This window comes from Ailuropoda melanoleuca, chromosome 5, assembly GCF_002007445.2.
Source record: "Ailuropoda melanoleuca isolate Jingjing chromosome 5, ASM200744v2, whole genome shotgun sequence".
NCBI classification, from domain to species: Eukaryota; Metazoa; Chordata; class Mammalia; order Carnivora; family Ursidae; genus Ailuropoda; species Ailuropoda melanoleuca.
The window spans coordinates 31,515,445-31,541,964 of NC_048222.1; the positions used below are offsets into that span (position 1 = coordinate 31,515,445).

General features: G+C 57.2%; 1 protein-coding gene across 5 annotated transcripts in view; it reads right to left on the bottom strand.

Moving 5' to 3' along the window:
- Positions 1–256: 256 nt before the first annotated feature.
- CPNE5 (copine 5) overlaps positions 257–26,520 on the bottom strand; it is an 82,882-nt gene continuing 56,618 nt past the window's right edge. For 3 of the 5 annotated variants that reach the window (XM_034660643.1, XM_034660642.1, XM_034660641.1), the window contains 11 exons: positions 22,518–22,559; positions 20,429–20,504; positions 14,570–14,623; positions 11,104–11,165; positions 7,143–7,189; positions 5,509–5,690; positions 4,591–4,718; positions 4,263–4,365; positions 3,621–3,678; positions 3,132–3,205; positions 257–1,977 (listed from right to left, as the gene is read on the bottom strand). In XM_034660643.1, coding sequence (XP_034516534.1) covers positions 1,759–1,977; positions 3,132–3,205; positions 3,621–3,678; positions 4,263–4,365; positions 4,591–4,718; positions 5,509–5,690; positions 7,143–7,189; positions 11,104–11,165; positions 14,570–14,623; positions 20,429–20,504; positions 22,518–22,559 — 1,045 coding nt within the window. In that variant the 3' untranslated portion in view covers positions 257–1,758. Of the gene's footprint in view, positions 1,978–3,131; positions 3,206–3,620; positions 3,679–4,262; positions 4,443–4,590; positions 4,719–5,508; positions 5,691–7,142; positions 7,190–11,103; positions 11,166–14,569; positions 14,624–17,309; positions 17,752–20,428; positions 20,505–22,517; positions 22,560–26,520 lie in introns of those variants that run through there. The other 2 variants (XR_004625466.1, XM_034660644.1) reach the window with 2 other exon arrangements.

Genomic DNA, 26,520 nt, shown 5'->3' on the forward strand with positions numbered 1-26,520 from the left:
TATCTACCTATTGTTTATGTGCTTACTGAGTTTTCCTGTCTCATTTGTGTGTCTGTGGTAAGCTCCGTGTGGAGATGGGGCCTGCGTTTTGTTCACTGCTGCATCCCGAGCGCCCAGCACAGGCCCTGGCACATTGTAGTCCCTCAGGAAATCCTTACCAAACAAAAGAATGGAAGAGAGAGAGAAAGGAGAACCTGGACCCTGTCAAACAGCAACACATTTGCTGTTATTCACAGGAGACAGGAAAGCAAGGAACTTTACTAAAAGAACCAAATTTACTTCAGTTTAAGGCAAATTCCACACACAGACTGTCTCAGAGACGGCACAGGACCAGACAGCGTAGAAACACCACCATCATGCATGACAGGAAGGAAAGCGTGTCGGGCAGTGGACAGGGTGGGGGCCTGGTCTCCCCCCAGGCATGGGATGTGTAGTGGGCTGAGGAGCCCCATGCTGCGGGAGGGGCTGGCATGCATGACTTGCTCCCCATGTGGGTGAAGGCTGGGCAGTTCGGTGGGCCCAGGGGCGAGAACACCTTCCTCACCTTCCCCACAGCAGAGGCAAGGGCTTGGGCTCAGACCCCAGAGCCCAAGGCTGAAGGACTAGGGTAGATTTAAGGAGACAGGATGGAACAGGGTGACCCTAAGGGCCAAGACGGCCAGAGTAAGGGGTCACACTGCTGAAAAGTGGGATGGGGGAAGCTGGGCATGGCATGAATGGACTCTCAGGACACCAGAGCTGAAGATAAACCTGGGACCATCTGGTCAACCCTCTTGCCCTACTTCTGAGTCCCAAAAGGCAGAAGGGCCTTCCTTGGGTTCCCACAGGCAGGGGCTAGATGCAGGGCTCAAACTCAGGACTCCTATCGCCTATCCCTGTGGGAGAGAGGGGCAGTATGGGAGTGCTGGGGCTGGACTTCTCCTTCCAAGGCCTCCTGCGGAGCAGCAGACGACTGGGCTCCAAGGGCTCTGGGCAGCCTTGGCAGGAGAGGGGACGCCTGGAGCCCGGAGTCAACCGTAGAGGTGCCTGGGGGCCCACACCAGGGAAGGGCCTGTGGATCTGTGGATCTAAAACCAGTGTCATTCTGGGCCTGAGAGGCACCAGAAGGGACTCTGTGCCTGACAAGCCTCCATTCCTAGCCCATCATGTGACCTATGGCCTCCCATCACAGCCTCCCCTTCACGGTTCCGCTGGGCTCCCATGGCAGGCAAGCGTCCCTGGGAGGGGTCACATGTTCGGGCATCCCCGCAAACCCATCAGCCTCACCGGGTTCACTGGAAATATGGACGGGGTAGATACTGGCACGGTGAGTGGGGAGGTCAGGGACCAGGTGTAAGAATAGATGGCACAGGAGGAGGGGAGGGCCTAGGGCCCGGGAGGAGAGAGGCCCAGCTCAGGCTTCAGGGCCATAGAGGAGCAGATGGAATTGCCCAGGTGGGCTGAGGGGGATTCCAATCCTCCTGATCGTGAACCCCTTCCTGGCTGGACTAGAACCAGGTGTCGGGGGGACATGAGAAGGGCAGGGGCCCGGAACATCACCCCCACCCTGTACCCTCCAACTCCCGGGGTTTGGGCCATGAGGCCGGGAAATGAGAGCAGAGTCTTCAGAGGCCCCATCCCCCGCTGGCCAGGCACACACGTTACAAAGGCTAGGCATGGCATATCATAAGGGGGTCTGGGGACCCCAGCCGAGCTTCCACTGGCCCCCCGCCCCCAGGGAGCCGCCCACCATAGGCCAGGCGCCTTCAGGAAGAGTGCTCAGATGTGTGTGTGCAGGGGGGAGGCAGGGGGGGTGCGGGCTGGGGACCGTGGGGGCGAGGGCTCCGGGGCGGCGGGCGGGGGGCGCGGGCGGATGCCCTGTGCCTTCATGTAGGACACCAGCTGGTCTGGGATCTCGGCCAGCACATCGCGGGCCAGGCGCGCCATGCTCAGCACGTGGTTGCCCGTGCGGTCCACGTAGTCCCTGAAGGGCACGAACTGGCCGGAGGAAAGGCACGGTCAGGCCGGGGCTCAGGCTGGACCCCAGCCCCCTCCCAGTGTCCAGGCCCGGGGCCCTGTCCCACGCCTCCCCGGCCTCTGCCCTCTGCACTCAGCCCCTCCCGCTGCTGGGGATTGCTGAGGGGCTGTTCTCTCACCCGCTGAACAGAGCCGGAGCACCTCCTCCCTGCCAGGATGCACCCCTGAACAGGAGCCCTTGAGCTCTGAGGTCGCAGCACCAAGCACAGGGACTCAGCCAGCGCTTGGAAAATGCTGGATGAACCCCCTGGCTTCTGGGAAACAGGCCTTCCCATCTCCCCCAACCTCTCCGTCTCATTTGCTCTGCTTCTCCTCCTCTGTCTCCAGGCCGACACCCAAAGTCAGGCCCCTCTGGCTTCCTTGGGGGGGGTGAACCCCCCCAACTCCTTGAGTGCCTCAGCTCACTCCTGCCTCCAGGCCTTACCATACGCGGCTCCCCCCTCCCAGATGGCCCCTGCTCTGGGGTCTAGCCTCCTAACTTTGGTCTCCAGCCTTGGAATGACCCCCCCACACTGTTTAAACCCAGGGGGTCTGGGAATGTCAGTCTTTACTCCCCATCTCCTGAACAGAGCGGGAGGTTCACAGACAGGAGCGCTTACTAAGGGGCATTCTGAGGCTTGACTGGGCAGGGACGCCCTGAGGACAAAGACCTGTGTGCTCACTACATGTGCCGTCCTAGTGAGATGTTAAAACACGGATCCGGTGAACCCGGAACGGGAGCGCCTCAGCAACAGTGAAGACACCTCCCCCACCTCCAAGGGGTTTGCGGTCTCACTGGGAAGGCAGCCCCACAGAAGACACTGGAAAGTGCAAGTATGGGGCTATAAGTTCTCTGCAGGAGACCACGGAGGCCTGGTGGCTCAGGGAGGCCTTGGCCGAGCATTCTGGTCAGGGCAACAGCTTTGGGGGTGAGTCTCAGACATGGTAGGGCGAGGTCCAGCGGGGGGAGAAGTGTGACCCAAGGACTGATTCCTGTTCCCTTCTATGGTGGCCAGGCCACTCGGGGGCTCTTTCCAGGGCCCTTTTCCAGAGAATTCTCTAAAAGGCGGTATGAGGTCAGCCTTGTTAGAGGGGCTCTGGCGTTTTCCTTGGGGCAGGCAGGATTTGGGCTTCACCTGGACGATGTCCCGCTCTGCCAGCTTCCCCCGTGAGGAGATCCGCACGTCATCACCATCCAGCTCCACCATGGCTGTGTGACGACAGGCATTGGGGTGGGGTGAATTAATGGTGGGCACCCAGGCCTGGCAGGCCAGTGGACTTGTCCTCCAGTCCAAGGCCCATCCAGCACAGAGACCATCAGATCAGGCCCCCACGTTTTAGAGATGAGGAGACTGAGGCCAGGAGACAGGAGGAGCCCAACATGGTGAGTCTGACTTCTGGCCCAGTCCAACTCCTCCACCCTCCGCAGGCTCCCAGGGTTGGAGGAGGGAGGAGGGCCTGGGCACACACCCTGGCACACCCTTCCCTGTGCAAACAAACACACCCTTACACCCTGCCTGCTCACCCAGACGGTCACGCCCACCCATGAGCTCTCACTCTTTGGGGAAGGGTCATTCCCCAGGGCCTGATGCCTCTGGGGAAACATCTGGGGGATGGCAACTTACCGTCGAACTCCGCCTGGCCCACGCCGATGATGATGATGGACATGGGGAGTTTGGCAGCCTGGGAGATCAGTGGTAGGGACAGAAAGGGGTGGGTCAAGGGAAAAAAGACAGAAGGACAGAGAAAAAATGGAAGACAGAAGGATGGAGACACACAGAGAAACACAGGAAAGGGGGGAGAGGGAGGGGCACGGACCAAGGGAAACAGCCGTGGGGCCCCAGAGAGGAAGAGAGGGTCAAAAGGGGGAAACGGGTCACAGGTCTGCTTCTCTGAGACACCCCCTGACCCCCTCTCCTGTCCCTGGGCCTCCTACGAGGGAGACATCTTTTATGTGGGCATCCAGAAGTGCGAGCTGGGGCTGGAACCCGTTACAGGGCGAGGACCCAGTGGGGGGAGCCAGGTTCCCGCGCCTCCCCGACTCTGGGCTCCCGCTTCGCCCTGGCCAGGCTGGGCTGGGGTCTGGGGCAGTGGTCCACGGGTTAACGAGGGAGCCATGGGCGTCGGGAGGGAGTGGACCACGACCGGGGGTGGGTACAGAGCTCGTCCACGGGACCCCTCCACCTCCCAGACCCCACTGCCCAGGAAGCCTCGTCCCACAGGCTTCTCTAAAGAAGTGGGGAGGCATCCCCCCGCTCCCAGCTCACATTGACGATAGCCTCCTTGGTCTGCGCCATGTCCGAGATGACCCCGTCCGTGATGATTAGCAGCACTGAGTACTGGGAGCCGTCCTGCACTGCGGCCGCGGTCCTGGCGGGGGTGGGTGCCGTCTGTCTGGCCAGCTCTGAAGCCCTCCCCACCCCAACAGCATTTGGGGGGGGACAACTCTTTGGCGGGAGGGGAGTCTCTTTAGGGTCAGGGCTCCCTGAAAGGTGGGTCAGTGGAACAGACATCCCTCCCACTTTCCCGAGAGGACATGTGTGGACGGGAGCGCTGTGCGAGCTGCGGGATGCATCTAGTGGCTGCGGCACTCACCTGGCCACGTGGGTGACCACGGGAGCGAAGTTGGTGGGGCCATAGAGCTGCACGGTGCGCAGGCTGTGGTGGTAGGCCTCCAGGATGCCGTCGATGCCACAGCAGGAGGGGTTCTCCTGGTTGCCATTCTGGGGGCACCGAGGATAGGGAGGCTGAGCCCAGGAGGGGGTAAGCGGGAGAGGGAGGCCGGGGGCTCGGCGGGGTGGGAGGGTACAGCCAGGGTGGGGAAGGCCAGGGGGTCTGGGATCTCCTACACTCTTCTCTGGTGGGGGGTTTAGGGGGGACGCTCTGGGTGAGCAGGGCTCAAACCTGCTCCTTGCCCCACTCTCTGGACCTGCTGGGACAGGCCCCCTGAGAGCCCTGGCCGCTTCCCTCAGGGAACCTTGAGCAAACCACCACATCCTCGAATGACTGCTGGATCGGAGCAGCTCTGGAAGGACCAGTGGCTGATCTGTCCCCCGTGTGCTGTGCCTCCAGCTCGTGGGAGGGAGGGAGAGGAGGTGGCATCAGCACGGCCCCTGTCTCAGCACCAGCTCAGGGAGCTCCTGGGATTACCTGCAGTTTCCTAGTCCCCGTGCACTCCCCTTCACCCTCATTTCTGGGGCCTTGGGGAGAGGTGGTTTCGTCCAACATGTCTCCACTCCACCTCTCCTGCGTCTTGTCAGGAAAAGGAGGCCAGAACCCACTGTGGGTGGCCTCAGGCATGGAGGGGAGGTGCTGGTGAGCAAGGTGGGGAGTGGGCTTCTGGAGGCCCTGATACAAGCCCCCCCCCACAGCAGGCAGCCTCTCCACCCTGCCCCCAAAGGCTGCACCGTCTGTCCCTGGGCAGGGAGGATGGAAAATGCCCCTCCCCCCCCCGGGCTTGTCACCATGCCTGAGCCTGGTCAGCCCTCAGCCTGTCCTCCCAGGACGTCCTACCAGCGGGAACTCGTGGGACACCCTCCCGTCAGGGGGCAGCTTGGCGCCGAAGCCAAGGGCAGGGAACATCTTGTCACTGTCGTAGTGCTGGATGATCTCCCCGACGGCGGTCAGCGCCAGCGCGTACGCGTTCAGCTGGTAGGGGCTCATGTAGTGCAGGGACGTGGACTGGGACGGGTTCCCTGCAACACGTGACATGGGGACACGTGCTGGTCTCCACACTCCAAGCGCTCCACGCTCAGAATGCAGAAGGTGGTATCCGAAGGCACCCCTACTTTTCTTTATCCTTGACTCCTTTCTTCCTCTCTTGCCGCACCTTCAATCCTTCAGGAAATCCTGGCTGCTAACCTCCAGAATATACATAAGGCGCTCACCTGCTTCTCCCTCCTCAGTGACGGCCCCATCCCCTTGTCTGGGCTTCCGCCCTTGTGCCTGGAGTCCGGCCAGAGGAGCCTGTCAAACCCCAGGCAGCTAGGCCATGCCTCTTCTCTGCTCCCAAGGCTCCCATTTCACCCACAGTCCTTATGGGGGGGCCCACAGGCCCCACAGGGTCTGGCCTCCAGTGGCCTCCCTCCTTGCCTCCTGCCATCCCCTCCCCTCACTTACTCAGGCCCGGCCCCTGCCATCCCCGCCTCAGGGCCTCCGCAGTGGCGTGTCCCTCTGCTCCGGGACACTTTTCCGCAGAGGTGCATATGGCTTGCTCCGTCTGCTCAAGCGTCCCCTCCCCAGTGTGCTCTTCCCTGAGCGGCCTCCCGAAAATCACAGCCTCCCCCCGTACTCCCTATCCCTCTTGCTGGCCTGAGTTCTCCCCACAGCCTCGTCACCACTGGTAAAGGCCCACGTTTTACTTATGGCTTCATCAGAGGCATGACGCCACAGACTGCCAACGAACAGATCCCGTCTCTACTGGCTGCTAGCTGTGTGCTCTTCCGTGGCTCCTTACCTCTCAGCCCCAGTTCCTCATGTGTGGAGTGGGGATAACAGTCCCACCTCACGGAAGTGTCGTGAGGATGGAGCAGGTGGGATTCTCACAGCTTCCTTCCCAGCTCTGCCCTCCTACCACTCTAGGACGCCGGGGCCCACCCAATGAATCCCAAACCGGGTCTGCTCTGACAGGCACGAGAGTGAGCATGGAGTACCACTAACGGGGGCCCAGACTCCAAGAGAGGTGGTGACGTTTCTAACAGTGTAAAATCGGGCACTGGTCACTCGTGGTGCCCAGAGCCCCACCCTGGAGAAGGTCAGCAGCGGGAAGGGAGCTGGGGCAGCCCCGGCAAGGCTGGAAACTGGGGTTCCTGCCCTCACTGAGGACTGCAGAGCTCCCCTCCAGCCTGGGGGTTGGGCTGCGCAGAGGATGTGAGATTTGACCCCGTAAGGAATCACCTTTTCTCCAGCACTCTCCATGGGCCCAGAGCCCAGATTCGTTAGTGACCATGGTCCAGGCTGGGGATACTTTTGCCATCTTGGTTATGCCTCTGGCTCTCCAGGCCTTCGTAGCTCCTTTTCGGTGAAGATGAGGCCAGAGAATATGGGAGAGCTGGTTCCCAGCTAGGGCCAACTACCACAGCTCTGAAAAGCTCTCCTCTTTCCAGCCCCCAGCCCCGCTCCAGCTCCTCTGCCCATCCCCCACTCACCATTGGAGGCCGTGAAATCGATGGCCACTGTGAAGTTGATCTGGGTCCTGAAAGAGGAAAAGCAGCAGGGGAGTTACCTGGACAGGGAAACATCTGGCCTCCTCCCCAGCCCCACAACTTGCCGGACATGCAGCCTTGGTGAAGTCACTCTTCTTCCAGTTCTAGAAAATGGGGATAGTCATGCCAGCCATGGCTTCCCCACAAAGGACTGTTGCAGCCATAAGAGGTAGGCAGTGTGAAAGCTCTCTGAAGGGATTGTGTTCTGTGTGGTACATGGTGACCGTTACCTATTTTGTCCCCAAACCCTGCCCCTGGGCCCACCTGAGTCCAGTGAAGTAGGGTCTCCCTGTGCTCCTCGCTCAAATTCAGCATCAGATGCAAGATTAATGCTTATTTGACAAAAAAGAGAGCCAAAGAGATATTGTGCATCTCTGAGGGAAGAACGAAATATCACCTATGATGCTGTCTTGCCAAAAACTTGAACCTGAATCCGACTGAGCTTCCAGAGCTATCTCCCAGTTGTTTACAGGAACTACAGGGGACAGAAGAACATGTTCAATGACAGCCAGGGGATGCAGCCAATAAAAGCCAGTCTGGGGGAACCAGCGAGGAGTCCAGGCCCCCCACAGACCTCGTGAATCAGAATCCTTTGGTGGGGAGCAGGACTCTGTTTTAGCAAGCCCTCACATGCTTGTAGGAATCAACAGATGAAAAGAAAATAAAGGGACCAATCGACCAGTCACAATATATGGATCTTGCCCGGATCTCTGATTCAAATAAGCCAATTAAACAACTTTATAAGAGAACTAGGGAAATTGGAACAGTGAGTAGGTATTTGGTATTAGGGAACGACTCGGTGTGTAGGTGTGATTATAGTACTGCGATTATATTTTACAATGAGAAACTCATTACATTTTAGAGCTATAGCCTGAAGTATTAGAGGGACAAAATATGACGTCTGTAATTTGCTTCAAAACAATTGGATGAAAGAGAGCGTGTGTGGAACAAGACTGGCCAGGAGTTGGTTAACTGTTGAATCTGGGTGAAGAGTGCTTGGGGGTTCCTTATACCTTCTCTCTACTTTTGCATGGATTTAGAATTTTTCCATAGTAAAAAGTTTGGTTTTGAGGATTCAGATTCAGGGTTGAAGCTTTCTGAGGGTTTGCTCTTCTGGGTTCTATGCTAGATACTGACAGAATAAAGCTGACGAGACAGGAGCCCCTGATAGAGTCTAGTCTTGTGGGTCTCATTGTACAGTGACCAGAGACTCACTAGGGGAGCTTGTTTAAAAAGAAGATCCCAGGGCCCCACTCCTAAGGATGTCAGCTCAGTCGGTCTGAGATGGGGGCCCCAGAATCTGCTTCTTCAACAGACATTCCCTGCCTTCATCCAGGGATGGATTCCGAGGAGGGGGTTCTGGGACCCTCCTTGAGGACACCTTGTTCTGGTGGTTCCGAGCTGGCGTGATGTGAGATCAGTCACAGCCCTCTCTCCACCTGACCACAGATGAGCTGCTGCTCATGGAGCCATCATCCCCCAGGAAGGATGAAGGATGTGGTGAGCAGGAGACCCAAGCCAGGGTCTGCTGGCCAGAGACGGTCCGGCCCACACTCTTTCCCTTTGTCTGCTGCCTGGGGGCAGAGCACCCAGCGGACTCCAACCTCTGAGGGAGACGGAGAAACAAGGTGGCCAGAGCCTGGGTCCCTTCCTGACAGGGTGGAGGGTCTCCCGACCCAACGCTGCCCCCCAGGGATGAGAAATAAGCCTTTGTTTGTATTAAGCCTTGAGGTCACAGGATTATTTGTTATAGCGGCTGACCCACTCTAGTCATCTGCTGTTCGTGGTCCCTCTCGCTGGGGAAGAGAGACTGTGTCTTCGTTAGAAAGAGCTCTGCTGGGGCGCCTAGGTGGCACAGCGGTTAAGCGTCTGCCTTCAGCTCAGGGCGTGATCCTGGCGTTCTGGGATCAAGCCCCACATCAGGCTCCTCTGCTATGAGCCTGCTTCTTCCTCTCCCACTCCCCCTGCTTGTGTTCCCTCTCTCACTGGCTGTCTCTATCTCTGTCAAATAAATAAATAAAATCTTAAAAAAAAAAAAAAAAAGAAAGAGCTCTGCTCCCAGGGCCACCATCGGAAGGGTGAAGGAAGAGGCAAGCCTTACTCCTTAACTGGTCTTCCCCTGCTCTGGGTTCTGAAACGACTCGGGGAAGGAAGGGGCTGGAAAGCAGGGACTTTTGTGGGACGGCTACTCCCGGCAGGCTCGCCCCTCCTGCCGGGGCCCAGGTGACCACTCCGGGGCCAGGTGGGCAGGGGAGGGAGGCCAGGGAGGAGAGGATCCCGAGACAAATGCCTCCATCAGCTGCCTGCCCGGACACGCAGGCCGAGCGAGCTCTCACTCCCTGGAGCCAGCTCGTTCACTCAGGTCTCTGGAGAGGACGAGGAGGTGTGAGGGAGGGCTAGGGCTGGCGCCAGCGTGCTCCCTTGCCCGGTACTTGCGGCGCCGGCTTTGTACTGAAGGCCGGCCTCTGAGGGCTGCTTCTCGATGAGACATCACAGCACCCAGCCCTTCCACCCCGCTGTGTCTGCCCCGTCACACCCCACCTGGTGGCTGTGAGGCAGGCAGGGCCGGGATTGCTCATTACTATGGAAGAAATGCCACACGCACATGGGGCCAGAAGGAGGCCTGCCACTGGCTGGGCATGTGGCCACCAGCAAGTTATGCAAAATGGAGATAATCATCCTCGGCTGCCCACTGTGTTCTGTAAATGAGGGGCGCTCTGCAAAGAAGGATAAATAGGAGGCGGATTGTTCAAAAATTAGCAGGTGCTCTAGAATGTAAGTTCGGGTGTGCTTCATGGGCTAGGGAACGGGGCAGTTTTGATGGGGGAAGGGAGCACATGCAGGGTCTGGAGTGGGCTCAGAGGAGGGGCCCCGGGAGGGGCAGGAGGGGCCTCCGGGCGACAGCTGTGAGGCGTGTGCTCAGCGGGTAGAAGGAGAGCTCACAGCCTTGAAACCAGTTTCAAGGCGGCAGGGCGTGGTGTCATGGGAGAGTCAGTGCGGTTTCCCAGGGCCTGACTTTTGCCTCTGCCCCGGAGAAGCCGGCAGCCAAGTGCCAGCTTGGCTGGGATGAGCCTTTGGCACCTGCCCGGCCTGTCTTCTTTCCAGACAGGTGTAGCCGCTCACCTGCCTGCACCTGTGGGCTCTCGGCTCCCCACACCTTGACCTGGCAGCTGTTCTGGCAGGGAGCGCACTAACCTCAGCTCGGAGTCAGGCTCGCTTTCTGTGAGCTGTTGGCTGGAGCCCGCAGGCTCTCCTGCCTGCCTTGGCCTGGATGCCAACCCGTTGGGTTGTTTCTGTTCCTTAAGCTCATGTTTGACCACCTGTGGGCTGTGGGACCCTCTGATGGCTCATCCCCCAGCACCTCCTGCCCCTTATAGGTCCCTGATGACACGGGCAGGTTAATCATTGCCCCGCACCCCTGATAGACCAGGCATCAGAAGCTTAGAGAAGGAAGGGCCATTAGAATTCACTCCGACCTCTGTGTGTATAGAGGAGGAGACTGATGTTCAGGAAGGGAAAGTGACCTGCCCAAAGTAATCCAGCAAATTCATGGCTAAGAAGGGCCTAGAGCCTGGGCCTCCTCGTTCCTAGTCCAGAGCTCTTTCCACCTCCCTAAGCCCTTGGTTCTCTTTGTCACGGAGTCCCTGCCACCTTGGGGTCCCACCCCTGCAGGGGAACCTGACAGGACCTAGTCTGGCCTCCGTGGCTCGGGGGCACCCTCTGCAGCCACTCAGGACCCAGGGGCATGCAGGGCTCTGGGCGAGTTGTCCGAGGCCAGAACCAGGAGTTTGCTCAAGGCTCACAGGCTATGTTCAGGGCCTCAAAGAAGCCAGAGCTGCTCCCAATATCTGGGGCCCCTTCCCTCTCCCTGAAGCCAAAGAAACCGGGCTGGATCTCTTCTCACCCTCCTTTGATGTAGTCAAGAAATGTGCACTCGGACTCCACAGCAAAAGAAAGCAGCGTGACCTTGAAAAACAAGAGGGAGCTTGTCAGCGGGGAGCTCCAGGCTGCGGGGAGACGGTTTGCTGAAAGTGGGGGAGTACGCGGGACCCACCAGAGATTTGCATGCTCCACAGCATACGGTACCCACAACAACCCTATGAAGTACAACTATCATCCCATTTTCTAGCCAAAGAAACTGAGGTTCAAAGAGGTGATGCAGCAGGCCCAATGACGCTGCTGGGACCTGGCCGAGCGAGAAGCGAACTTGGGTCTGTCTGACTCCAGAGCCTGCCCTCTTGACCTTGATGCCCACTGGCATCCCCGCAGGGCCTGGTCACTGTCCCTGGGCACAAGTTTCCCCTAAGTGTATACCAGCTTGGAGGGGGTCTTCCCGACACAGGCCGGCCCACCTGCCTATGCTGACAAGCTCCCTGGCGCTAACGAGCCATCCCAAAATGTGCCCCTTTGGTCTGCCGTAGATCTTCACCTCACTTGTCCCAACTCACCCCTCCCCAGTTCTCTTGATCTCTACCTTCGCAGATCCAAGACCCCCACAAGCAGCCTGTTCTTTCCCAGGAGGTAACTGACCTGGGGCCCCCTCCCCAGAGCAGACGCCTTTTGACCTCTGCCCCCTGACGGCTTTGGCATCGACTTTGCCTAGACAGGCAGCTACCTGGCAGCTCATTACAAAAATGCTTTAGGATCGTGGAGACAAGTAAGTGAAAGCCTGGCTGCCAAAATCAATTAAATGAGACAAGGCTGGGGCAGGGGACCTTTTACCTGTGTCAGAGAACTCAACCCTAGAATTGGGGGAACCCCTACTGGTGCGGAATCGGCTATCTTTATCAACCCTCTGGGCAGGCCAGGGAGGGCCTCTGCTTGACCTCAGCCCGAATAATGGGAGGGCCTGTGGGTGCTGTGCTGGGCCCTGGAGACCCTCTCTGCTGTGGTTAGGGCATCAGGCACCTGGATGGACAGTCTCCTTTCACTAGGAGTGGACTTCAGCAGTGGCCTCTACCCTGACCGATGACCACCAGACTCCACGGGGAGCTCTGAAAACCTCCTGCAGCCTGGGTGAGGACCCCAAACCAATTACATCAGTTTGGGGGGTAGGGCTCTGGCCTTGGATCTTTTTTTAGCTCCTCACATGAGTCTAACCTGCCGTTGGGGCTGAACCCCACTCCCCACCCCACCCCCCCAAGATCCTGGGATGAAGTAATTCCCTAACTTGCCAGGCCATATAGATTCAGCCAGGGCCTTGCTGCTCCAAGCGTGGTCCCTGGACCAGCGGCTGCGGCAGCATCACCCTGATGCTGGTTAGAAAGGCGGACGTGCAGATTTGGGGCATTTTAACAAGATGCCCAGAAGATTCTGTGCATAGTAAGGAAGGTATGAGAAGCACTAAACACAGCTTCCTGGGCCCCAGCCTAGGCCTCCTAAAATGGGACCCCAGGGAACTGGACTGGGCATATGCATTTTCATAAGCTTCCTGGACCCGGGGGCCTGGGCGTCACAGTCAGTTATGCGTCCAACTCTTGATTTCAGCTCAGGTCATGAGCTCAGGCTCATGAGATCGAGCCCCACATCAGGCTCCACACTCAGCAGGGAATATGCTTGAGATTCTCTCTCCCTCTCCCTCTGCCCCTCCCACTCATGTGAGCTCACGCTCTCTCTCTCTCAAATCAATCAATCTTGAAAAAAAGAAAAAAAGGCATCTTAGACCCTGACTGATTTTTCATGGTGAAGACTGACCTGAGACAAATCATGTCCCCTTCTCTGGGCCTCAGTTTTCTTATCTCTAAGAAAACTGAAGGAGATCAGTGGTTTTCAAACTTTTTTTTTTTAGCTGTACATCGGAGATTTCTCAGCTGTGGAAGGTGCTGCCTCCCAAAGGGGCATGGGAATGTGTGGGAAAGTTTCAAGGGTCTGCCAGTGACTACGGCACTACTGGTAGCCACAGACTGAGGCCAGGGGTGCTAAGCACCCCACAATGCACGGGAAGTCCCAGGAGATGAAGAATGATCGTGTCCAAAATGCTGACAGCATTCCCACTGAGAGACACTGTGGCTTTGGAGGAAGCAAATCTTACTCCAAGCCTGCCTGGGAAGCCGTTACAATTCGTCTCCTTTGAATGACTGGAGTACTTTGCACTGCGTTTCCAGCTCCCTGTCACAGCCAGCCAGTGCAGGAAGCAGGGTAGGGATGATTTATTAGCCCCATTTTACAGATGGAGAAAATAAGGTTCCTCAGAGGAACCGCAGAGCTCCCTGACCAGGACCCCTTCTTGGTCTGGAGTTGCAGTTTGCTTACAGCTAATGACTAAGTGCGGCTGCATTCGCCGATGGGGCTATGGACCTCTGCAGTGGGGAGGGACAGGAAGGGTACAACTCTGAATATATTTGCAGGGCAAAAACGCTGGCTTGTTTGAGAAAGGCACTGTAGGCTCCACCTCAGGGCCTTTGCACATGCTGATCCCTACAGTTAGAATTCTCTTTCCCCAATATACTCATGACTTGCTCCCTCACCTTCTTTGAATCTCTGCTCAAACAACACCTTCTCAGAGAAAAGCTTTCCTTGACTACTTAATATAAAATAGTAGTTTGTCTCTGGCATTCGCTAACCGTTTCCCTTCTTATACTTTTTTTCCACAGCAATCATAACCACCTAACATATATAGGTATATGTACGCATATATATTTATTTTCTGTCTCCCCAACTAAAATATAAGTACCAGGAAGGCAGAGATTTGGGTCTGTCTTGTTCCCAGCTGTATCCCTCACGCCTAGAACACGGGAGCACTCGGGAAGCGATACGTGCATGAGTGTCCTGGAAATGGGTCCCCCAGAAGCCATGGGGCTCATGCAATCCTAGGACTGTCGTGGGAAACGGGCAGTGCCAGCTGCCAGCTCTCAATTTAACTGTAGTGCTGACTGTCATCTCTAGCTCTGTGAGCTTGGTTGCGCCTCTCGGGCTCTGTAACCTTGGGTGAGTCACTTCCCTGCTGGCAGCCTTGGTTTCCTCTTTTATGACAGGGGATGGTAATGTCTGCCTCTCAAGGAAACAACCTGTGAAAGGCACCTCAGTGGGGAATTTCCCAGAGTAAGGGCCCACTGCACACTATTCCTTTCCCTCTCCCCTTCTGCAGGAAGTCCCCACGGGAGTTTCTCTCTGGGATTTCTCATTCTGCATCACAGCGCCTGTGGTGTGGCTTCTCCCGTCTCCCGTCTACACTGTCTACCCTTACCCACCCCACCCCCCGCCCCGGGGCTGTTGCTCCATCCTCCCCACCCTTCCCCACCCCCAACTCTCCAGGTCTGGGGCCCACACCCTGCAGGAGCCCACACAGACACGCACAGCTCCTGACACCAGGCCTAGCTCAGGCCTCAGGATGTCTACACCCAGCTGCAGAGAGGGGTGTGGCTACTCACCGTGCCAGAATTCACATATTTCTTTTTCTTCATTTTCTTTTTCGGGTTTACCACCTGCAGGAAAAAACAGGTACCAGATAAGGAGCGTTCCCAACCAGTCAGGCCTGGGCTCCTAGAGCTTCTAATGACCCCTGAGTAGGGCTCCATCCCTAGCAAGCAGAATATGGGGTGTGAAGATGGGGGGGGGCGTCCAGGGGAGGAGGGTCCGGGAGGTCTTTTGAGAGACTGGCATTTGGATTTATGCAAGCCGGCTTCCTGATTAGACCCAGTGTTCCACGACCAAACACACCAGGAATAATATTTATTTAACCTTCTTTCCCACTGCTCCCCAAACACGCCCTCCACCAAATGCAGCCAAAGGAGGCTCCATGTCGCAAGGGGCCCTGTCTGTGCCTGCCCTTGTGTGCTGGCTCAGGCCTTCCCCTCCTCCCTCCACCAGTTCCCATCCTCCCCGCTCCTCCTTGGAGATCCAGCGGCTAGGGCTGCCCTGGGGCCTTTGGGGCTCCCCTCTCCACCACCACCGCCCCCCCAACACGCCAGTTAGAACTTCCTTGACTATTCCTCATGTGAAAGCTTTCATTCCAAACCAGACCTGTCATCAGAGAATAGATCACAGGCCTAGGCGCATATTTAGTAGATGGTAAAAAATCACTTGTGGGTGAGCGTAACTCAGTGGTCTCAACTGCCCCCCCCCATTTGCCCATGTTTGGAGACACTTCGGTTGTCATGACTGAGGGAAAAGACAGAGGCCAGGGATGATGCTGGTATCATGCCATACACCGGGCAGCCCCCTCCCCACAAAGAATCTTCGAATCCAAGATGTGGGTAGCACAGAGGCTGGGAAGCCTGGGGGCCCAGTGAGGGGAGCACCTTGCCCGGTGAGCCCTCCAGGGGGCTTTCACATGGGCTCCATCTGTACAGGCCGGAACCTCACCAGCTCTTTTATTTCCACAGGGGAAGTTCAAGCCCAGCCTTCCCCTCATCTCCCATCAGAGGAAGCCAGGCAGGTTGATTTTCACACCCGTTCTGTCCTCTCCAGGTTCCTGGTGAACTCGTGCCCCCCCCCATCCCCTCTTCCTCTGGCGGCGACTTTGTCTTCAGCAGAGGCCTCTCCTGTCTGAATGAATGGTGATATCCATTCCTGGAGATCAGGAAACGAAGGCACAGGGACAGAAGCCATTTGCCCAAGGTCACGCAGCGCTCTGCATAGTGACAAAATTAGAAACCAGGTTCCCACCCCAAGGTCAGTGCTGCCTACCTGGGTGTCACCTTGATAACAAATGCAAACACATTCCTTCACAAATATTTATGGGGTGGGAGTGGGGGACACCAGCTCCTCTCTTCTAGAATCTTCAGTCCAGTTGGAGAAAGATATGTCCTCAGGAGACTGAGGACAAGAGGCACCCAAAAAGGGGAGCCAGAAACGTGAAAGGAGCTGGAGGAAGGAAGGACCATTCCCGGCCCAGCATCAGCGAAGGCTCCCGAGGGCTGCTGGCGCTGCAGGTATGTGCTGGGGGCAGGAAGGGTTTGAGCATGGGGAGCTGGAGGAGGGCATTCCAGTCCGAGGAGATAGTTTGGGGGAGGGAGAACGGCCACAGGACTGGAGGCAGAACCGCAAGGTGGAAGAGCACACTGGGCTGGCGGGAAGAGAGCCTAAAGTGCCAAGTTATATGTCTGAACATCGCCCAGCAGCCAGCAGGGAACTCTGATGACCTCTAAGCTGGGAGGGGACATGATGACAGCAGGCTCTAGGGGGCTGGGACCCGGCGGAAATGAACACGAGGGGAGAAGGAGAGACATCAGGGGCATGTCTACCTGCTGTATGACTCTAGGCAAGTTACCTGACCTCCCTGTGCCTCGGTTTCTTCATCTATAAAATAGGAATAAAAAGTACCTACCTTATAGAAAGATATGGGGATTCAATAGGTCAATACAAGTAAAGCATTTCGGATGTGGTCTGGAATGCAGTGAATACTATGTAAGCGTTAGCCGCTGTTAAATTTCATTCCTACCACTACTACCACCCCCACGAGTCCAGGTGAGAGGTAATGAGGATGTGGGCTTATTGGAACAGGTACTGAGCAATGGCAACATAGCACTGAAAGAAGTGACCACGGATCTTGGGCCCAGGGCGCGGCTGCGGGGACAGGAGGGAAAGGGGCCGGGTGACCAGGCAGACACAGAAGGAAGGAAGAGCTGGATTGGGGGCCCAGGTGGGAAGTTCAGGGGGGGAGGGCCGGCAAGCTCTGCAGGTGGAAATTGTGAACCTGGGGAGAGAAGCCTAGAACAATCTCAGAGCCCTCACAGGCATGAAGGCCACCCAGATGATGTGGTGTTTACAGACACTTTCGCGGAAAGTTCCAACGCTGCACAGTGCCTCGGTGTCCCAATCTGTCCCGTGAGGGTGTGGAACTTTGAGAACTGAATACATCTCAAATTTTTATTCCCAAGTAGCCCTCCCAGCTGAGGAGAATAAACATGGACTCCTGGGGGTCTGGGTGTCGCCCAAAGACCTGGCCACAAGTACATTTCTTTGAAGTCTTCTGTATTACCTTTAAATTAGCCTGTATTCCACATTTCCACTCTCTAATTATAACTGTTTTAATATTAAAGCCATGTTTTGTTCTCAGATCCTCATGTGAAGTGGGCCTTGAAGAAACGCCCTGTGTATTCTGAGGTTTCGTGCACTCCCAGCACACACCCCCACCCCCACCCCCACCCCCCAGCCTCTCCAGCCCGCACGTCCGCACCCTGAAGTTCCAGGTGGGGCACTGTCGCCCCCTGGGGGCCAGGAACTTCCCAACTCCCAAGCTGGAATTCTCAGCCTTTCCCTCTCCTGCTCCTCACAGCCCCACAGGCCCTAAGGCCCCCAGGGCAGGTCTGGGGTCAACCCTTCTGTGCAAGCAAGCCACCAAATGGCTCCCAGGGGCCAGGAGCTGTGCTGGCTTTGGGAAACAATAGTGAGTGAGACACCACCCCCACCCTTACGGACCTCATGGTCTTTAAGGGGGTGGGAAGTATGACAAACAGGTAATAATAGCCAGGGGGTGGGGGAGGCACAGGAGGGAGCATTGAGGAGAGGTATTTACCTCAGACTGTGGGTGGACTGAGTGTGCAGGCAGAGCAGGCTTCCTGGAGGAGGACTCATACCCAAAGGAGTCCCCAAGGATCCACAGGCCCAACTAAGTGAGAAAGAGCAAAGGGAGCCCCAGGGGAGCACCGTGGGGAAGCACAGAGGCTGAGCCGGCAGGGAGGTTCAGAGACCCTCAGAGAACATAATGGGGCTACCAGTGGTGGCGAGGAGAGGGAAGGGGCTGGGGCGAGACCCCAGGGGCCTCCGAGGGGTGGGAGGTATGGGTCAACTTGTACACCTCCACTGGTTGCCCGCAGACTGTAGGGCGCCGGGGCATGGCACCTGTGTGGTGGAGCCTGGACCCCGCCTTGTAGGTAAAGGGCCCCGTAGGATCTTAGCTGGGGTGGGGGCATCCTTCTGACTCTGAACCCCGGCCCTCTGTGTGAACCCTGGCCAGGCAGTGGGTGGGATACACAGCCAAAGATTAAGCAGGGCAGCCATGTGATCGGTTTACCATTTTGGAGGAGGCCTTGGATTACTGAGTGGAGGATGGAAGGAGGTGGGAAGACCGTTAGGGGGGCTGTGGCAAAGCCCCCCACACAGGGGAGATGATGGCCGTGGGGGTGGACGGGCACGAAGGGAACAAATGTCAGAGTCTGTAAATGGTGGGAGGAGTGGGATTCAGTTGTGGAGTGGATGTGGGGTGAGGGGCAGGAGGCATCAAGGATGCCTCCCCAGGCACGGTGGCCCCCATGCTGACGGCCCAGGAGAATGAAGCCGGCTCGCCAGGGAGAGCGGGTTGCTGTGGGGAGGCTTTACCCAGTGCCTTCAGCTCGGGAAGGCCGAGTCTAAGTGGCGGCCAGCACACAGCTGGACATACAGGTCAGACACCCAGGGGGAGCCCAGGGCCCCGGATGGCCTTTCCTGGCAGAAGCCTGTTCTCTCCTCAGGTGGTTTGGACTCTAGAAAGGCCTTCCAGTGACTCTGCCCACAGGGCAAGGCCTGCCCCCCTGGGACTGCCGGAGTGTAATTCCTTTTCTACCCGATGGTGTTTCCGATGGAGAAAATGAGTCAATCCAACCTTTTCTGCTTTTAGCTTGAGAGACCATGGCCTCTTCTGGGCCTGTCAAGCACTCTTAAAAGCCAAACTCCAAGAGATATAATCCCTTCCCTTCCCTAAAAATCTCCTTAAAGGCAGCGGGAGAAGGAGCGAGCCCGCTTCCCTCCACCTGGGTGGGGGAACGAAGACAGCGCTTCCCTTTGCCGATGCAGAAAACAAAGCAATTAACTGTGAGGACCAGAGGCCTTTCAAAGAAACGCACCCCGCTCTAGCTTCACAATGGCCTTGCTCAAATGAATTCGGTACGTGCTTGGATCGTACGCACCTACTGGGTGCCCCGCGCCCAGGCCCACGTGAAGGGAGGCCACAGCAAGAGCTGTCCCCCAGCCTGCCCTTCGGGAGCTTCTGTCTAGCCGTCTAGTGGAACAAGACCTGCCCACTCAGAACAGAGACCCGGGGGAGGGAGGGAGAGTGTGGAGCGGTTCAGACTCGGCGATGGGAGTCGAAGCCTACTCTTCCATACCACTGGCTGAGTGGCTGCTGCTGTGGGGAGAGAGCCTGTCTGGAGGGCTGTGGTGAGATGGAAATCTCCTGGCACACAGGCTCAACAGATGATGCTGGAAGACAGCAGTGATGTCATGCTCACTAGGGGCCAGGCACTCTTCCAGCGACTTCTTTAATTCTCAGTGTGCCTGGCACAGAGTGGTTCAGGAACTTAGCCCAGGTCACGTGGCAGGTACGTGGTAGAGTCGGGGTACGAACCCAGGCAGATACTAGGGTTACTAGTATCTGTGGCTGGGGCGCCTGGGTGGCTCAGTCGGTGAAGCGTCTGCCTTCGGCTCAGGTCATGATCCCAGGGTCCTGGGATCGAGCTCTGCATCGGGCTCCCTGCTCAGCGGGGAGCCAGCTTCTCCCTCTCCCTCTGCCCCTCCCTGCTCCCCACCCCTCTCGTGCTTTCACTAACTCAAATAAATAAATAAATAAATAAAATCTTTTTTTAAAAAAATCTTTAAAAAAAGAGAGAAGTATCTGTGGTTAAGTGGGTCTAGCGCAAGCCGTGCTGTCCGTGAACCTCACACGAGGGAGAAAGCACGAGACCAGAGTGCTGGGAAGGCCACCGGAGGAGCTGGCACTCAAGCTAAATTTGGAAGCTGGGAGGGCACCCAGGAGGGCGAGCACACACAAGCAAAGCTCAGCGGCAGAAACTGTCCTTGGAGGGCAAACACTATTATCTCCAGAAAGATTGGGGGCCCTGTCCAGATTCTCCAGATTTAGATGGAGGCGTCCTGCCTCCTTTTCCTCTGACTCTTCCCTTCCAGAAACAGTAAGACCTTCAGCGGGTTCTGAAATTGTTCAGACTGAAGGCAGAGTGCCACCTGGAACTCAGGACCTTGGGTCTCCCCCACCTTCTCCCCACCGGCACCCCTCCTCCCCCATCTTGTTGGAAGAGCGCTTTGTGGGGGGCGCTATAACTCAATGATTTTGGAGCCAGACCAGCCGACCTTGTTTGCCTCTTGATTCCTCTACTTACTGAACCACGTGTCTTTGGGCAAATTCCCTCACTTCTCTGAGACTCAGGCTCCTTAACTGTAGAATGGGACAATAAGACCCACCTTCCAGGAGAACATGCAAAAACCCCGGCCCAGCACATGGCTCACAATCGTCCTCAGTGGCTGGGAGTCAGGTATAATTAGAGCAAACCCTGGACTTCGGGTGTCCGCCTCACCTCGTAGATGTTGAACTGGCTCTGCCCGCGGGCCAGCTCCCGGTAGCTGGTGGTAAACTCGCCAATGAAGTCGTGGCTGCAAGAGAAGGTCTCTCTGAGATGCTGTGGCCCAGGCTGCATACTGCCTCTGCCCATCTCCCCACCTCTCACGCCCCTTCCCCCAGCTCCCGATGCTGCCCGGGGCCTCGGCTCCAGGGGCGCACGCCAGCAGAGAGGCTGGATCCCTGGGAAAAGTCCAGGGTCCCCCATGGAGCAGGAAAGCTGTGGTCACCTAGCAAAGAGCGGGAGCCCCCGAGAAGGGGACCCACTTCTACTTGGAGTCTTGTTTGAACAAAACCAGCAGTGCCGGGTCTTTCGGGGATGACTGGAGAAATTTAAATATGGAATGAATATTAGATGGTATTCAAGAATTATTGTTCAATGTGTCAGGTGTGATAATGGCATTCATGGTTCTGTAGGAAAATGTCCTTATTTTTTAGACGTTCTCAATGAGATATTTGGAAGTAGAAATGCCTTGATGTCTGTAATTTAAACTACATCAGCAAAACATAGATAGACCAAATGTGGCAACATGTGACACTTGTTAAATTCAGATGATAGGCTTAAAAGCCTTCATTAAACTCTTCTCTTTTCGTGTATTTGCCATTTTTCCAATAATGGTCTTTGAAAAGACTATTTGTGTCATGTCCATCAAGGGAGCCAGAGGTGTTTTCTGCAGTGGCCACGCCTTCTGGGACTCTGCCCCCCACCAGTGTGTGTTCCTGTTAAAAGCAGCAAAACCCGTCCGCAGAAGAACCCCCGTCTCCCCTGGGCTGGCGGCCTTTCGCTGTCACCGCCCCTGGGAGAGGCAGCCTGGAGGGCCTCCGGAGCAGGTGGAGAGTGAGGCCCGGGAGGTGTCCCCGGGTCCTCGCCCTGCCTTGAGCCCACTCTGGACTTTGACTACATATTTATAGCTCTCAGCACTCGGACTATGAGCTCCTTGACGGCAGGACCCTATGACAGCTGGTGGCTGTCCCCAGTTTTCCCTGGTGAAAGAGAAATATGGAGAGCTCCAGGGTAAGATGAAACATGGAGCTGGTAAAGAGGGGAGGACAGGGGGACAGGGCGAGATAACAGAGGTTCTGTGGCACTGGAGTCCTGTCCCAGAAGGCCTCAGGGGAAGGGGAGCGACCTGGAACGGCCAGGGCCCAACTTAGAGTTATGTTTGCACAGCCCTTTACAGCACCCCCTATCCACTCACAGACTTGAGAGGTTACGGAGGGAGATTATGGGGTTGAAAACCCCCTTACAACAGCCCTAGTAGTGCCACAGAAGGGAGGAAGTCCCAAAAGTCAGGATGACGTATTGGGTGTGGGCCAATAGACAAGTGGGAGCCATGAGGTTTCTGGACTAGAGCCAGGAGAGGCCCATTCGCGTCTCCATCTATGAACTCCCAGCCACACTGCTCCTCGGGGGCACTTAACATTCGCAGACAGGGAGGGTACTGGCCTCTCAAACCCCGAGTGAGAAGTGGCCTCCTCCTGGCCAGGCTTGGCCCAACTGAGGTACGGCGTCCAGGGACCATGTGCGTGCAGCAAAGCTTACCCCTTCCGCAGCCCACTCCCTCAGGGCCTGCTCCCAGCAACAGTTCCTTTGATGCACCAAGGGCCTCCCCACTAGACTGGGGGGAGTCTCTGCGGGCTGAGCTTGTCTTCTGCACCTCGGTCACCCCACAATGCTTAGCCGCACACAGAGAACATGAATGCTCAGGGGGTCACTTGTATCTGTACATTCGAATAGGTACATTTCAGAAAATCTGAATTCTCCCAAATATGGTGAGGTTTTCGGCCCCGGCTTGTTGCTAGGCAGCTATGTGAGGAAAAGAGGCCTTTTATGCCCCCGGAGCCACGGCCTGCAGGACAGAGATCCTCGGGTGCCACAGTGGAACCTGGCAGGGACAAGTCCCTGGGGCAGCAGACTTCTCACTGGAAGACTCAGGCCCCCTCACCCCCAGAACCGCCATGGGCATAGCTCTCCAAGGAGAGGAGAGGCCCATCCACCCCTCTGGCTGCCCTCATCCCTGCTCACCTCTGTCCTCCTGCCCGCTTACCTGCCATCGCGATCCCAGTCGTACACCTCCACCTTGATGGTCCTGCAAGGCAAAGGGCCCATGGTGGCGTGGGCTTGACCCCACAACTGTGGGGCCCGAGACAAGGCCCTTCCCATGCCCCCAGGGCCAGAAGCAGGGACTTCCCGGAGTTTCAGGGCCGATGTGGAAAAACAGCCTCAGACTTCAGCTCACCCCACCGTTGGCCACCCCAGCGTGAAGCCATAGCGTGGGTTTATCAAGGGTTCGGGGCACCGCGGTGGGAGGGTGGGATCTCAGGCCAGAGCAGGCTGGGCTCTCTTGGGGAGGGGTTACAAGACTACGCGCTGGTGGGACCCCCCAGCGGAGGAGTCTGAGGCGGGGAACCAGCCCCGCCGGGCAGGGAGGGGCCCAGGGCCCCCGAGTCAGGGGCTGCCTGCTGAGCTGTTCCATTGCCACGACTGGCTCCTGAGTGAGGGTGTAATTATCTTCACATCTTAGCCTGGCTGCTTTAATTAGTTTGTTTTGACTCCTGTGCATGGGGCTGGGCTTTGGGAGCCCATTTTATTTTTAGCCCGTTTCCATGGCAACGGGCTAGCCGACCAGAGGTGGGAGGAGGGAGGTGGAGGGCTGCGGGTTAACCCTTGGTGCCGGTGGTCCTCCAGGGAGGCCCAGGGAAGGGGAGCTGCCAGGGTCCCCCTGCGGGCTCAGGGTCCGGGGAGGCGCCAGAGGCGAGGGGAGCCGGGGTCTTCAGCCGTCAGTCCTAAACGGGGCTCGCAGAGGCAGCGGCCTGGGCCTCTCCTCCAGTGACAGATCTTCTCGCCCAGGGCCGCAGCCCTTCTCGGTGAGTCTGCGAGGAGTCGGCCTCGAGGTGGCGCGGCCCCCAGCAGGAGGCGCTGTGTCCCCGCAGATGAGCCTCCCCGGGCATGAGGGCGGGGTGCGGGTCTGCACGCCACAGGGCACCGGCTGCTCCCCGTGAAGGACTGCCTGCGAGGTCGTGCACAGCCGGGATTTGGGGGACCATACTGTTAAATGGGGCAGGCACGGAAGCCCGTCATTTCAAGAAACCCTCTAAATTCTTATGAAAAACAAAAAACGACGTCTCTCTGAAGTGGATTGTGTGGAGAGAAAAAAATCTAGGCCCCTGAAGGTGGGCTGTGAGCTGGAAAGAGAGGAAGGAGGCTGGCGTGCGGATGCTGTGTGAGCTGGAGAGGTCACTGAACCTCTCTGAGCCACAGACCGTCCTTTTCAAGGAGGGACAATAGCGGCCTTGCAGAGCAGCTGCAAAGCTGAGCACGCACAGGTGGGTCTCGGTAAGAATGCCTCCTCCTCTCCGCTCTGGCTCTGGCATTCGGCCACACTTGGATTGCTTTTCGTAGGAAATTTGCTTAAATCCGGGACACTCCTGCCTGGGTACCTGGGCTCTGCAACTTCCAATTCCTGGAATGACAAGGCTGGAAGTGACCTCAGTGGCATCCAAGCCTGGCCATCTGGCCGATCACCGGGGAGCTTTTCAGACACACACAGCCCCAGGTCCAGTTCCTGGCGGCTCTGGGCAGAGCCCGGGGATCTAGCTGAAAGGCTTCCCAAGCAGCTCTGCAGGGCATGGTCATTTTCAGATGGGGAAGCTGAGCCCTAAGGGACGTGCCCAGGGTCACAGAGTTGGCGAGGGTCGGGGCCAGGACCCTGCCCCACAATGCCAAAGTCCCCCAGTCCTTCCCAGGGCCGCGCGGCTCTGCAGGGGATTTTCAGGGACCCCAGCAAGGAGGGCCTCTCCTGAGACCACCAACACGAGCCCCTCAGGCGACTGGAGCAGTGACAGCCACATGCTCAGAGGCTGTAGGAGGACCCCAGTTATAGCCACAGCCTTGGATACCCCCCAGAATCACTGAGTTTTTTGTTTGTTTGTTTGTTTTTTAAATGCCAGGACCCGAGGGCCTGATTAGTTGGTCTGGATGGTACTCAGGTACGGCTAGTTTTGGCAAGTCCCCAGCAGGCTGCCTGGAATGCGCAGCCTGAGCCACCGAACTTCTCTGGAGGAGAGCGCTGGGTTTCCACCCAGGCTGCTCACTGGATCCCCTGGCCTCACCCTCACCCCGGAGGCTCAGAGTCAGTTGGTCTGGGGTACAGCCCAGGCAGGGGGATTGTTAGAAGCTCCCTGGGGAATTTTCACTTGCAGCTGAGGCTGAAACCCCTGGGTGTGAGATTCCTGTGAAAACTCAGCCCAACCTCCGGGGACGGCTCCAGCTTGGGGGTCAGATGAGCTCCGAGGCTGCAGCCTCCAGCACCCGGGGAGGAGGTGAGGGAAGGGAACTGGTGCCTAGGCTAGGGCCAGGCAGCGGCAGCAGCCACACACAGCTCCGACTACTCCTGTCCAGCCCTGGCTGGACACCTCACGTGCCACTCGTGGGCTGTAGGCACAGCCCCTTAGCACAGGCCTAATGAAGGCTCACGTCAGACCAACTGTGACTTCTGTGGACGGGACTCTAGAGGAGGGGCTCCTGGGTGTGGCACAATGAAATGGGCCTCTGCTACCCACAAGACGAACATCTTATTTGGCGTTAAAGGCTCAGAACACGGAGCCCCTAATCTGGGAGGCAGTGAGGGAACCAGAGAAGGCTGCAGGTACCGGCTGTGTAGCCCTGGGCAATTGGCTTACCCCCCACCACCACCCCGGACTCTGTTTACCTCTCTGTAAAATGGGATAATTGCACCTACTTTGGGGTTGTTGTGAGAAGTCAACTACGTCATTCACACGTCATTCACAGCAGTATTGGACACATGTTCTGTTCCAGCCTTTCATCCAAGCCCCTGTCTCCTAAACAATTGTTATTCACCATGAAAATGTCAGCTCCACGAGACCAGGGAGTTTGGGTTGCTTAGTTCCCTGCTGTATCTTCAGCTCCTAGAACAGTGCCTAGCATATAGCAGGTAATGTAAATATTATTAAATCTCTGTCGCCTGAGACCTCTCAACTTCGTGAAGTTACCACGAAGTAACAATTCCGTCCTTCCAGAGAATCACAAAGGCAAGCCCGGAGTGTGTGTGGCTTTCCCCAAATCACGCAGCAGCTCTACTGTGAAGCCAGGCCTGGGGCCGGGAGCCAGTGTCCTGTGGGTCTCCGGCTGCCTGGGGCTGCAGTGACAGAGCTGGGTCTGTGTGGGCCTCAGCAGGCCAGCAGGGCTGAGGGACACCAGCCAAGACCGCGGGCTTCCCTCTCGGCACAGCCGCACACCGACAGCTCTATCTATAGCCTCCCCCAAGCGGAGCCACTCGTCTGCCTCCTAATGAGCCTCTCCGGGGCAGGAAGAGGTAACGGCTGACAGGTCCCCAGGGGTGGGCCCTAAACTGACTGAGTCAGCCCAACAGTCCCAGCGGCTTCGGGGAAGAAAAGGGGTGTCGGGCTTCATTGGGGCAGGCAGCGACACTGGCACCCTCTTCAAATTCACTCATTCAACATTAAGGTGTGAGCGAGGGACAGCAGCCGGACCGAGACTCTGGCGCAAGGGGGAATAAATCCTCAAGTTACAGAATGTTCCAGGAGAGAGTAGAGGGACTTGAGGAAGGGCTGGGGAAGGGCTTCTTGTCATCACCCACTTCACCCCACGGGAGGGCTGCCCTGGCTCTGCCCTTGACGCCAGCTCCACTCAGCTGTCTTGCTTGGGTTTGAACTGGAGACACAGCAAAGGTGGGGGTGGGGGGACACCCTGCCTTCGGAGAAGGCAGCTTCCGGAGAAGGGAAATGGACCTTCTCCTCACTTTGGCAAGATACATAGGCTCCAGTCCTCTGTTTCCCCATCTGTGAAATGGGCGTGGCACTAGGACCCAACTTCTCGGGTTACTGTGAAACTTAAATTCACATAATAAGATAATGTGTTTAAACCAATTAGGGCACAATTCGACCCATGTCTGAAAGACTCAGTGATCTTAACTGGTTTCCACCCTCATCATGCCGAGTAAACTATCCTTCCTCACAGTTCCCTGCTTCTCACACACACACACACACACACACACACACCCTTCTCCA